The sequence below is a fragment of the Lolium perenne genome, chromosome 6 (genome assembly GCF_019359855.2).
Source record: "Lolium perenne isolate Kyuss_39 chromosome 6, Kyuss_2.0, whole genome shotgun sequence".
NCBI classification, from domain to species: domain Eukaryota; kingdom Viridiplantae; phylum Streptophyta; class Magnoliopsida; order Poales; family Poaceae; genus Lolium; species Lolium perenne.
The window spans coordinates 1,768,877-1,781,780 of record NC_067249.2 but is presented as its reverse complement, the minus strand read 5'-3'; the positions used below and the strand labels follow the sequence as shown (position 1 = coordinate 1,781,780).

Below are 12,904 nucleotides of genomic sequence, written 5' to 3'. Positions count from 1 at the left end.
AAGGACACAGGTGTGCGGCACGAAGTCACTCACAATCCATGTTGTGTCATACTTCGGACAGTACCCATGCACCCTTGATGGACATCTAGCATCGCTGCAGACCACTGTCAAGAATTTCTGACTTGAAACAGTGGTTCTGAATACCCTTTGCGTGTTCATTGCCCACTGAGTGATTGCTTCCTGCAGATGTCTCTTGTCAGCATATCTAGCACCAATTGAGATGATGTGCTCCCAGGCTGAATCGTGCCGATCATCCACTATCATTGCCTCCGACAAATCATAGTTCCAAGAAGAGGGGATCGGATCCTCCTCCTCGTTGTCATCTGAATTATCGGATCCACCGGATTCATCTGAGTCAAGCTCATCGTCCACTCCATCCTCGTCTTCCTCGTCCATCATGTTCTGCATCTGGTCTTCTTCTTCATCCTCGCTTTGAAGCTCGACACTACCGTCGTGACCAGCAGTTGCATGGCTACTCTGCACGGATTGGAAACTGCTGCTGCTTGCATCTGAACTTTGACTGCTCTGGCCTGGATGGAACTCACTCTCGCCTTCCTGGGAATTCACCTCCTTCGCCTCGGGAAGCATTAAGGCGATGGTGTGAGTTCCCCTGCGCTCGCACGCTTCTAACCAGTGCACCCACTGAGAGGTCCGCTCAATCAGCTTCAACCGCCAGAAAATTTGGGTACTTGAGTTGCTCCACAAAGCATGCACACCAACAGTGTATGCTTCAGGATTAAGCCCGAAATTCACGGTCAACTACTCCTTCAACTGACTAACTCGCCATGTTTTTGGGTTTGACAAATGCAAGTCCTCATACTGAAACTCGCTCAGATCAGCTCCCATCGGAGATGTTCGGACCGTCCCGTGACCGAAGTAAACAACGAACTTTACTCTATCTGACATATCTGCTCACCTATACAAATTACATACTCGTCAAAAAAATCTAGCACCTACACTCTGAAATAAATAAAAATCTAGCACCTGATGTCCTAAATAAATACTTTCTACCGGTACCTATTTCAGTAACTATTCTGCGAAGCTAACGAACGCAACATGCATGATTACACCATCTAATATCAGGAATTATGGTTTACCCTTGAAGCGTGCCAAAGACCTCCGTCAGCAGCTCAGCTCCTCCACCACGCAGCAGCTGCACCACCACGCAGCGGTGCCAGGACCACCACCACCACCACCACCACCAACAGCACCTCCACCAAAACGCCTCAAAAACTAACCCATGTATAGATCAGGTGATTCTACAGCTTTTGGTGGTCAAACTACAACAAATAGCTGGACAAATCACTCAGAAATGAGATAAAACGCTGCTGGACTGTGAGCAAACGAGAGAGAGAAAGCACATGAACTGAGAGCTGGAGGAGGAAGAAGAGAGTCGAGGCAGCAGCAGCAGCGCGCGCCCATTTATTCTCCCGCGAATCGGGGTGACCCTGCCCGACTCGGAGTCAGTGAGCCCGAAATTCGCTCCTCGGGATTCCACGCCCCGACAGCAACTGCTCCTGGCCAGGAGACAGGCCGACACGGGCCGCGCGTGGCCGACAGGCACGCTTCGGGCTCCTCTACCCCGACTTTGGGCTCGCACGCCAGATTCCCTCCGTTTCGGCCTCCTCTACCCCGATTTCTTCGTTTCGGGTTCTGGAACCCCGACGGTGTATTATTTCTGAAAATTCCTGAAAACGAATATTATTCCTGAAATTAATAATAAAAAGTGTATTATTATTTAAAAAAAAATCGGTAGCCTAACACTGGACATGTTTACTGGAAAAGAAAGAAAGTGGGGAAAGGGAGGAGTGAGAGGGAGAACCGGTCCGAAAGTCGTCATCACTCGCCTCGCCTTCTTCTTCTTCTTCTTCTTCTTCTTCACTGGTGAAGGAACAAAAATCCCCAAATCCAGCAATTAGGGATTCCGACCGATTGTTCCTTGCATCGATTCCGTCCCGTGGGCCTCGCCGCAGATCCGCCGATGCGCCCGCTTCTGCTGGCGCCGCCCGTCTAGGCGCCCGCCCGCCGCTTGTATGGAAACACGCAGCCGCAAGCGCGCCGCCGCCTCCTCCTCCTCGTCGGCCTCCAAGCGCGCACGCCCGGCCCCCATCCCCACCGCCGCTCCCCGCACCCGCCGTGCAGCGACACCCATGGACCCGTCCCCGTCCTCCCGCCGCCGCGCCCACAAGGGAAAGGACCCCACGGACCCGACCTCCACCTCCGCCCCGCACCACCACCACCACCACGTCTCCGACGACGACGACGACTCCGACGCCCTCCCGGCCCCCTTCCCGCCCTCCTTCACCTCCGCCAGCACGGCCCTCCAGGGCCTGCTCCGCCGCCTCGGCGCGGGCCTCGACGACCTCCTGCCAGCCTCCGCCGCCTCCTCCTCCGGCACCTCCGCCCAGCTCAAGCGGATCCTCGCCGGCCTGCAGGACTCCTCCAACTCCTCGCTCCAGCTCTCCTGCCTCATGCAGCTCTGCGAGATGCTCTCCATCGGCACCGAGGACTCCCTCGCCGCCTTCCCCGTCGACGCCTTCGTGCCGCTCCTCGTCGGCCTGCTGGGGCGCCCCGACCACGACGACCACGCAGGGGCCAGCCCCGACGTCATGCTGCTGGCGGCGCGTGCGCTGGCAAACCTCGTGGATGTCCTACCGTCCGCGTGCTCATCCGTCGTGCACTACGGGGCCATACCCTGCTTCTGCGCGCGGCTGCTCACCATCGAGTACATGGACCTAGCGGAGCAGGTATTTCTTGGTCTGCTGCTTACAATTTTCTTCACATGACAAACAAACAAACATGCCCTCCTCTCTACTCCCAGTCTCTGCAAGCTCTTAGGAAGATCTCCCTGGAGCATCCTACTGCCTGTTTGAGAGCTGGTGCACTAATGGCTGTCCTCTCCTACCTTGATTTCTTCTCCACTGGTGTTCAGGTTCCAACTCAACTCTCTCTCTCTCTCTCTCTCGCTCTTGTTTCTTTCAACTGTTTCAAATACTCCTCCTATGGATGCTTACTCTATGTATGTTTCCTTGGTGGGTGGACATGCTTCTAGAGGGTAGCATTGTCTACTGCTGCTAATATCTGCAGGAAGCTGCCATCCGATGCGTCCGACTTTGTCATGGAAGCCGTGCCGTTGCTCACTAATCTCCTACACCACCACGACTCTAAGGTGCCTTCAAACTCTAAACTACCCTGTCCATCCAGGGGATACACATCTGTTTCAACGTCTTCTTCTTCCGCAGGTACTAGAGCATGCTTCTGTTTGTTTAACACGCATTGCCGAGGCTTTTGCTCACCATCCAGACAAGCTGGATGAGTTGTGCAATCATGGGCTGGTCGCTCAAGCAGCTACTTTGGTTTCCATCAGCAACTCCGCAGGCCAGACATCCTTGAGTACATCCACATATACGGTATACACATACAGATATGTGCTTTTGTTATTCTTCCGTACCGTTTACTTTTTTTTTTCCTTGTAAAAATCATGCTAAATATGGACTGTTGGTTGGGCATCCTTTCAGGGTTTAATCCGTCTTCTCTCAACATGTGCAAGTGGGTCGTTGTTGGCAGCCAAAACACTCCTTCTGCTTGGTATTAGTGGCACTATTAAAGATATTCTTTCAGGGTCTGGTTTGGTTGCTGGAACATCTGTTGCCCCAGCTTTGTCGAGGCCTGCTGATCAGGTAATTACACTTACTTCACTCTTCTGTGGTGCTAGCCTTTGGACTAGTTTTTTACATCTTCAATTCAGTTCCAATCTGTATGTATTACTATTGAAACATGACTTTAGCCATCACCCATGTACTGGTATTGCCTCTTTCACCCCTGATCCATAACTCACACACTTCGTAAAGAAAACGTATTCTCGAGGGCTGCCATTAACATACACATGCATAATTTTCTTTCCTGAAGACAGGTGCCTATGTAGTAAACTAGTCCATAGTTGTCTTGACGATGAACATGCAGATTATCATCTGAAAGAAAACATATTTAGAACCAAGTAAAATCCATGTTTAGGAGCATGAATGACTAATCAGTTTAGTTACCATCCTTGATTTAGGCTCCCTGTGTCAAGTCCTTTGATTTGTTCTAAGGAGGCACGAAAGGGAACATAAATATGCAAGTAAATCATGTATCCTATGCAGCCATGTCTCGTAGAGGTTAAAAAGAATATCTTTGTTGGTGACTCTGGTGTATAAATAAATTTATAATACTTTCTGCAGCTACATCTTCTCTTGCTTAGCTGCTGAAACATTGATTAAAAATAATTACAAGTGTCTGGTCCGGAGGGTGGGTGATGTATGCTTCCATGCTTGTCTTGCGCGGATGTTCATACATTTATCTTTAACCCTGCAGATGTTTGAGATCGTGAGCCTTGCTGATGATTTGCTCCCGCATTTGCCTGTGGGGATAATTACTTTACCAACACATTGCCGTGTATTTGCTAAAGGCTCTTCTACAAGGAAACCTGCCACAGCCAAACATGATGGGGCTGGTTCAACAGAAAATGAAAGGTCAGGTCATGAGAGTCTATTGCGTGAGCACCCCGAACTTCTAAAACAGTTTGGTATGGACTTATTGCCCGTAATGACACAGGTGCGTGCTCATTTTTATATCTCGTTGATGAGTAATTACAATTTACTAGACTTACTTATTCTCGTACTTAATAACATCTGCTATCTTACAGGTGTATGGTTCAAGCGTAAATGCACCAATACGTCATAAGTGCTTATCTATCATTGGGAAATTAATGTGCTATAGCTCCGCTGAAATGATCCAGGCGCTCCTTGGCACGACAAACATATCCAGGTACTGATACAAGTCTGTATTTCGATGTGTGATTCATTTCTTACAGATGATTTCAGACATTGGATTCTATCATTTATTGTACCGCCCAATATACAATTCTTCTTTTCTGATCCTTGCTGAGTTATATGAATTTCCCTGGCAGCTTCCTAGCAGGCATTCTTGCTTGGAAAGATCCACAGGTGCTGATCCCTGCTCTTCAGATAGCAGAAATTATGATGGAGAAACTCCCGGAGACATTCTCCAAGTTATTTGTGAGGGAAGGTGTTGTTCATGCTGTGGAGGCACTTATATGTCCGGAATCCGCAAATACAGTGCCTCCTCAAGTACCATCACAAGATAAGGATGGCGATTCTGTTATGTCGTCACGCCCTAGACGGCAACGCCGACGTGGGGTTGCTGCAGCGACAGAAAGCAGTTTGTTAGATGCATCAAACGCTGCTAGTACCTCACCATGCTCGGCAGAAGCTCCAGTCACGAGTCTCCGTTTTGAAGTAAGCGACCGTGCGAAGGCATTCAAAGAAAAATACTTCCCTTCTGACCATGGTTCCAGCGATGCTGGAGTCACCGACGACCTTCTTAAACTAAGAGCACTCTCCGCAAAGTTGAATTCTGCAACTGAAAATGTCGTAACGAAAGCAAAAGGGAAATCGAAGGCCTCGAGTGCTAGTTATTTTGACATTTCGCATGATGCGGAGGAACAACTAGACCTGATAGTAACTGAAATGCTCTCCGAGCTGAGCAAAGCTAATGGTGTTTCCACATTTGAGTTCGTCAGGAGCGGAGTTGTGGCTGCGTTTCTCAACTATCTGTCATGCGGGACATTTGGGAAAGAAAGGGTGTCTGAAGCTAACCTACCAAAGCTTCGCCAGCAGGCGCTTAGGCGATACAAGTTGTTCATATCCGTTGCCCTTTCTGTTGACCATGGAAGGAGTGAAACTCCGTTGGCACTTTTGGTCCAAAAACTGCAAAGCGCTTTGTGTTCACTGGAACGTTTCCCTGTTGTCCTCAGCCAGTCTAGCAGAATTGGTACTGGAGGCTCTCGTCTAACCTCAGGTCTTGGTGCTCTGGCTCAACCCTTCAAGTTGCGCCTGTGTCGAGCTCAAGGCGAAAAATCACTCCGAGATTATTCATCAAATATTGTACTTATTGATCCCTTTGCAAGTCTAGCAGCTGTTGAAGAATTCCTTTGGCCCAGAGTTCAGCGCAGTGAGGCTGCTTCGAAACCTATAATTGTTTGTGCAAATAATTCTGAATCTGGTGCACCTGGAGCTACTGATGGTGCATCAACACCTGCATCAGCTCAGTCTGTCCGGCGTCCAACGACAAGATCAAAGTCATCTGCTGCAAGTAGTGGTACATCTAATAAAGAGACTCTGGAGGAAAGCACTAGTGCTGCTAAAGGAAAAGGCAAAGCTGTTGTCAAACCGAGCTCAGCTGAACCGAAGGGACCCAACACAAGGAATTCTACCCGCAGAAAAGCTGCTTCAGAGAAAGATTTGGACATGAAGCAAACACATGGTGACAGTAGTTCTGAGGTATGATTTTATTGCACTCTACATGAACACGAGATTTCAGGGTGTAGTTAATTAGTTATATTTCAGTGTAGCTTTGTAAGATTCAAGTGCATATTTCATGTAATTTTCGACACTAAAAAATGAGTAAGATAGAGCGAATGGTAGTAAATCATTAAGAAAAGATAACTTCCTATTGTTTTTTTTTGTCATGCTGTGTTTGAACCAGGGGCTTTAAACTACATCTTCGAAAATTCCTGTGAGTAGTTAGTCTTGATTAGTGGCAAATGGAAGTTGTATGTGTGATTGCGGCTAGTTACTGGTTTTGCACTAGAATAAAAACATTCTGTTAATAGAAAAGTGAACCTTAACCATTAAGTAATTGTTGGCCATCCTCAAATCCTCAGCTTAGAGGTATGAAAAGGTAAGCACTATCATTGGGGGAGCTTGAAAAAATGATGAAGGGCCAAGCTAAGAGAAACGCACTCAAATATTTTTTTTTATGTAGTGTCATCGTTAGGAAATTGTAGCAATAAACTGTTCGTGAGTATCATGCAAGTCATCTTAAGAAAACCGAGGGCTTCATGTTTCAAGACGTGTAAGAGAGCACCGTCATTGCACATACCCTTGGCTGGTAACCAGATACCTAAAAATGCATGTTCTTTGGGTAGTGGTGTTCAATCCTGTGTTCTCCTCAACCCAACCAAAACTGGCATGCAATGGCTAGTTCATTTCCCCTCTACGCCTGTTACCAAAGCGACAAACCAGTTCGAAAAAATGAATATGGCGGTTTAGATGGTTTGGGGAAAGCTGGATTTGAGCACCCCTATATTTGGGCATCATGCTGTGTACATTTCTGCTGTTCCTACTGAGGGCACCAAGGGAAGGTATGTGCAGAAGAAAAGATGCACCTCCCCACCTTTTATATCTGACTCGCAGCTCTCCATTGACATAGACAACTGAAGTAGTTAGAAGATACTGTTTCACCTTCCTGGTTGTGGTGTAGTTTTCGAGCAATGGTGCCATGCACTGGTACCATCTTTTGTTGTATAATTTGCTATGATGTGTGATTATGCACTGTATTGTCAACCAAGCTGACAGTTAGAAATCCGAGGATAATATTTGGAGTTGTACTTGCACTGGAACCTTGCCAAGTATTACCTTTCTATTCTGTTATGTGCAGGATGAGGAGCTGGACACATCTCATATTGAGCTTGACGATGCTTTAATGATTGACGATGATGATGACATTTCCGAGGATGAAGATGATGATCATGAGGTGATGGTTTTTTAAATTTGTTCCTTTAATTTCTTTCGTAGACTTTTGTACGATGAGATAATCTAGACACCTAGTCTGCCTATTTTTTTGCCCTCCCTCACCATGTCGATCTACATTTTCCCTGCTTGACTACTATATCTAAGCTATTTATCCGCAGAGAAGACAAATGCAGTGGGGGTGGCTTATCATATAGTAAACTAGTTTATTGAGTTTATAAGCTGTGAGATGCTGAAGTCGTCTGTCAGGCTTTTAAGATCTGCCCATGCTTAGCACATAAAATTCTTTGTTGGAACAGCCTGAAAATTGTTTACTTTTTTCTATGTCTAATTAAATAACTTTGTCGAAACTCTCAGGTTCTCCAAGAGGGTTCTCTTCCTATTTGCGTTGAAGATGGGGTGCATGATGTGAAACTGGGTGACGCTGATGTCTCTAATGTTGGTTCTGCAAGTGATAGCCAGGCACAGCCGTCATCTGGTTCCAGTGCTCGAAACATTATCAGTAGGGGAACAAATGCCGCTGAATTTCGAAGTGCAAGTGCCTTTGGATCTCAAGGTGCGATGTCATTTGTTGCTGCGACAATGGCTGGGCTTACTTCTGCTGGTGGTCGTGGTGTTAGAGGTAGTCGCGATCGGCGTGGCTTGTCACTTGGAGGTAGCATAAATGAGCGCAACAAACTTGTATTCATGGCTGGTGGGAAGCAGCTTAGCAAAAATTTGACTGTCTATCAAGCCATCCAGCGTCAACTGATGCTTGATGAGGACGATGAAGAAAGGTTTAATGGATCCGACTTACCGAATGATGGGAACCGCTTCTGGGGTGACGTGTTTACAATCACTTACCAGAAGGCTGATGGCCAACCTGAGAAGGGGCCCCAGGGTGGTTCCACCTCATTGCACGCAAAATCAGAATCTTACAGATCTACTTCTGAAGCACACAAGCTTTCCCTTCTCGATAGCATCTTACAAGGAGAACTTCCATGTGATTTGGAGAAAACAAACTCAACTTACAACATTCTAGCACTCTTACGTGTACTAGAGGGGCTGAATCAGTTATCCCCTCGTTTAAGAGCGCTGGCAGCATCCGATGAGTTTGCCGAGGGGAAGATTGCTACCCTGGATGAGCTATATGAAACTGGAACCAAGGTACCCTCGGAAGAGTTTGTCAATAGCAAGCTGACGCCGAAGCTTGCTCGGCAGATGCAGGATGTCCTTGCACTCTGCAGCGGCAGTTTACCTTCTTGGTGTTATCAGATGGCGAAAGCCTGTCCCTTCCTGTTTCCTTTTGAAACGAGGAGGCAGTATTTCCACTCCACAGCTTTTGGCTTGTCCCGGGCGTTGAATCGGCTTCAGCAACAACAGGGTGATAACCAGAACTCTGGTAGCGAAAGAGAGGTCCGGTTTGGCAGGTTGCAACGCCAGAAAGTCCGTGTTTCCCGTAACCGTATTCTGGATTCTGCTGCAAAAGTTATGGAGATGTTCTCGAGTCAGAGAGCGGTTCTTGAGGTGGAGTACTTTGGTGAGGTTGGGACAGGACTGGGTCCTACTTTGGAGTTTTACACACTCTTGGGCCATGAACTACAAAGTGCTCGGTTGGGATTATGGAGATCAAGTTCACCTTCCGATTCAGAAATGGAAATCGATAGAAACGGTGTGATCCATCTGGATTCTTCTGATGATGATTTGCCTGCAAAAGAACTCAGCTCTGATGAAGGCAGGCAACTGATACAAGCTCCTCTTGGATTATTTCCTCGACCTTGGCCATCTAATGTTGATGCCTCAGAGGGTAGCAGATTATTCAAAGTCATCGAGTATTTCCGCTTGGTTGGTCGAGTTGTGGCAAAAGTCTTGCAAGATGGAAGGCTTTTGGATTTGCCTTTATCCACAGCTTTTTATAAGCTCGCACTTGGACAAGTAAGTACAGATCCTCTTATTCGTGAACACAGTATTTGTTTTCATTTTTTTCGTTTTGTTCTACTTGAGCTTATTATCGCTGAAGTTTTTTCCGTTTTCCACTTTTAACTTAGAAATGTTTTCTGTTCATTAGGAGCTTGATTTGTTTGACATCATCTCGTTTGATGCCGAGCTTGGAAAGACACTGCAAGAACTGCAAGTTCTTGTTGAGCGTAAGAGGTTCCTTGAATCCACTTCTGGCAAGAATCAGCTGGAAGCTGAAGACTTGCGTTTCCGTGGAGCTCGTATCGAAGACCTGTGTTTAGATTTTACCCTTCCAGGCTATCCTGATTATGTTCTTAAAGAAGGCGAGCAAAACACAATTGTAAGCATTCTGTTTTATCTTTGTGGTTTTTGCTCTCTTCTTATTGGGGGTAATGAATAATGGTATTGTATCCTCTAGGTTAATATCCACAACCTGGAAGAGTATGTTGATTTAGTAGTTAATGCAACGGTGAAGTCAGGGATAATGAAGCAGGTAGAAGCTTTCAGATCAGGATTTAGCCAGGTGCGACCTCATTTTGCTCGTTTATCAACTCCTAGTCATTTTATGTAGGTCTGGAAAGTCACTTATTTTGCCTCAACGCATCGTGTGTACCTCTGTTTTAGGTCTTTGATATATCATCCCTCCAAATATTTTCACCTCAAGAGCTTGACTATCTAATATGCGGTCGTCAAGAAATTTGGGAGGTAATGCCTCATCCCCTCTCTTGGTTTCATTTGTACCTTGTTAATTTTTATTACTGAATTTAGCTTGCATTGTTGCAGCCGGAATCACTGGTGGATAACATAAAGTTTGATCATGGGTATACTGCTAAAAGTCCTGCAATCTTAAATGTAAGTGCACCCCTTTTAATGTGACCGTCAATCTGGTTATCTGAATCTGGCCTTCAGTAAATTATATAATTCATTGATCCTCTGCTTGTTCGCAGCTACTTGAGATCATGGCGGAATTTACCCCTGATCAGCAGCATGCGTTCTGCCAGTTTGTAACCGGTGCTTCTCGGCTTCCAACTGGTGGCTTAGCTGCCCTTAGTCCCAAGCTTACTATAGTTCGAAAGGTGCTTTTCTTGAAATCTGCTGTTGTCACATATATACACCTTAATTATCATTATTATTGTGTGCCATGATTCTTTTCTCTTAACTTGGTGATGTCTCTTTTGATTGTCAGCACCCCTCGAGTGGCGTCAGTACCACAAATACAACCGGGATCACAGATGCTGCAGATGATGATTTGCCCAGTGTCATGACGTGTGCCAATTATCTTAAACTACCCCCGTATTCCACAAAAGTATGGCTCTATCGTTCTGTACCTTTTTGTTTAATGCATCGTGATGCATTGCATTAACTGGCCTGTTTGGGCGTTTTTGCAGGAAGTTATGCACAAGAAGCTGCTCTACGCCATCCTAGAAGGCCGCGGATCTTTTGATCTATCGTGATCTCATAAAACTAACATACAGGCCATCCGCCATTGGATGCCCATCAATTTTATTCAGAACTAGTCTCTTCGTTGTCTGTAATAACATAGTTTGAGGTTACCCAGCTGCTCCGCAGAAAGCTTGGAAGGTTAGGTGCTGGTATTTGTCATGTTTCTTATTGGTAATACTGACCTTCTCTTTTCCCTCCTAATGCACTGTTTATGTTTGTGGTCTTCAGTTGATTATGCTAAACAGGCGAGCCTTGAGCAAGGGCCGACAAGTGTCAGGAGCACCTTTTCCAGTACATTGTAAATAAAAGGAGTATATATTTGTTGCAAGGATTTATTCCTTGTGTCCTATCTGTAGATTGAGAATGTTGTGTCTGTGTTAGACAATGTGTACATGTGTAAACCAGTAATAAATGCGCTCTAGTGTATTTGTGATTTTGTCGGCGAAGTTTCATTCAGCTCTTGTTTGCTGGCACAGCCTAGTTCTGTTACCCACTTTCCGTTGTGCTGGGCAAGCACATACTAACTAACCTGGGGCATAATTCATGCCATCTAGTAATTTTTTTTTTTTTTTTGCATGGGCTTGAAATTGAAACCAGGAAACAGTTGGCGGGAGGGAAATTCCATGTTGCAACTCTGGCCAAATTTCGCTGTACCGTCCATATCCATCTTTCGCTGTTGGGTTTCAATTCCTAGGGATTTTCGACAAAATTGCGGGGAAATTCTGCTTTTGCCTTTTGACAATTTTGCTTTTGCTGGGCAAAAGCTAAACATCAACAAAATGGCCAAAAGCAAAACGAAATTTCACAGTTATCATTTCGTTGTTACCTAGAGAGGTAAAAAGGATATATTACCAGGAACCGACGGGCAAAAGCAAAATATCAAAATTTAGAGTGGCGCAAAAACAAAAAAAAATTCCAAAAAAAAGAAAAAGAAAATTGAGAACACAACGTTAACAGTACATCACAGTACGTGTGTACTCCACAGCAGACAGCAGGCAGTCATTCCAAAAACGGTGCGAAGTTGAATCCGCCGCGCTCGCTCTCTTCGTAAACCCTACCGCGGGTGGGCTCCTCTTCCCCAATTCCCATCCACGTCGCGCGCGATCTGGCCCAAGCGCTACCAGCGAGCTGGCAACAAGCAATTAACGCATCCTGCCTAGATCCTTGTCGAGTATCTGTGTCTCTGGACGTTGTGCTGAATGTCATTTGTGCAATTTTTGCTCGGTACATCAGGAATGGTGAGGAGGAAGAGGAGGTGAAGGCAAGATGCCATTACAAAGCAGCCAAGGTGAAAGAAATCATCTATACTTTGGGGGACAATGTCTATGTGAGGGTATGCTCTGCTCCACGACCTCTGGTTTTCAAATACTTGCTCATTTGATGTTGATCGTATTGTCGTTGTAATGCCCTGTTTTGTGCACCTGCTGTGATTGCCAGTATGCTTCCTACTTTCAAATAGTTGCTCATTTCATGTTAATTGTGCCTTCATAGTAATGCCCTGTTTTGTGCACCTGCTGTGATTGCCAGTATGCTTCATACTTTCAAATAGTTGCTCATTTCATGTTAATTGTGCCTTCATAGTAATGCCCTGTTTTGTGCACCTGCTGTGATTGCCAGTATGCTTCCTACTTTCAAATAATTGCTCATTTCATGTTAATTGTGCCTTCATAGTGATGCTCTGTTTTCTGCTCCTGCTGTGATTGCCAGTATGCTTCCTACTTTCAAATAGTTGCTCATTTCATGTTAATTGTGCCTTCATAGTGATGCTCTGTTTTCTGCTCCTGCTGTGATTGCCATTATGCTTTGTACTTTCAAATAGTTGCTCATTTCATGTTAATTGTGCCTTCATAGTGATGGTCTGTTTCTAGACCTAATATCATTGCAATTATGCTTCCTGCTGTTAAATCCTCGCTCATCTTAATTTTAATTGT

The 12,904-nt window shown here is 45.8% G+C and overlaps 1 protein-coding gene across 1 annotated transcript; it reads left to right on the top strand.

Moving 5' to 3' along the window:
• The first annotated feature begins 1,824 nt into the window (after positions 1-1,824).
• On the top strand, positions 1,825-11,409 carry LOC127309049 (E3 ubiquitin-protein ligase UPL3). The gene is made up of 18 exons (XM_051340032.2): positions 1,825-2,747; positions 2,822-2,932; positions 3,053-3,169; positions 3,243-3,410; positions 3,519-3,680; positions 4,354-4,593; positions 4,685-4,806; positions 4,949-6,341; positions 7,501-7,596; positions 7,950-9,506; positions 9,640-9,870; positions 9,949-10,053; positions 10,155-10,235; positions 10,314-10,382; positions 10,478-10,606; positions 10,717-10,836; positions 10,919-11,111; positions 11,202-11,409. The coding sequence occupies exons 1-17, from the start codon at positions 2,034-2,036 to the stop codon at positions 10,982-10,984; spliced, it is 5,481 nt and encodes a 1,826-aa protein (XP_051195992.1). The 5' UTR covers positions 1,825-2,033; the 3' UTR covers positions 10,985-11,111; positions 11,202-11,409.
• Positions 11,410-12,904: the final 1,495 nt, after the last annotated feature.

Excerpts from the sequence above, each read along its gene's own strand:
- LOC127309049 (XM_051340032.2), top strand. The coding sequence starts at position 2,034 with ATGGAAACACGCAGCCGCAAGCGCGCCGCCGCCTCCTCCTCCTCGTCG. Across the intron at positions 3,681-4,353 it reads TGTCGAGGCCTGCTGATCAG|ATGTTTGAGATCGTGAGCCT; the intron begins GTAATTACACTT and ends TTAACCCTGCAG. Across the intron at positions 10,383-10,477 it reads AAAGTCCTGCAATCTTAAAT|CTACTTGAGATCATGGCGGA; the intron begins GTAAGTGCACCC and ends GCTTGTTCGCAG.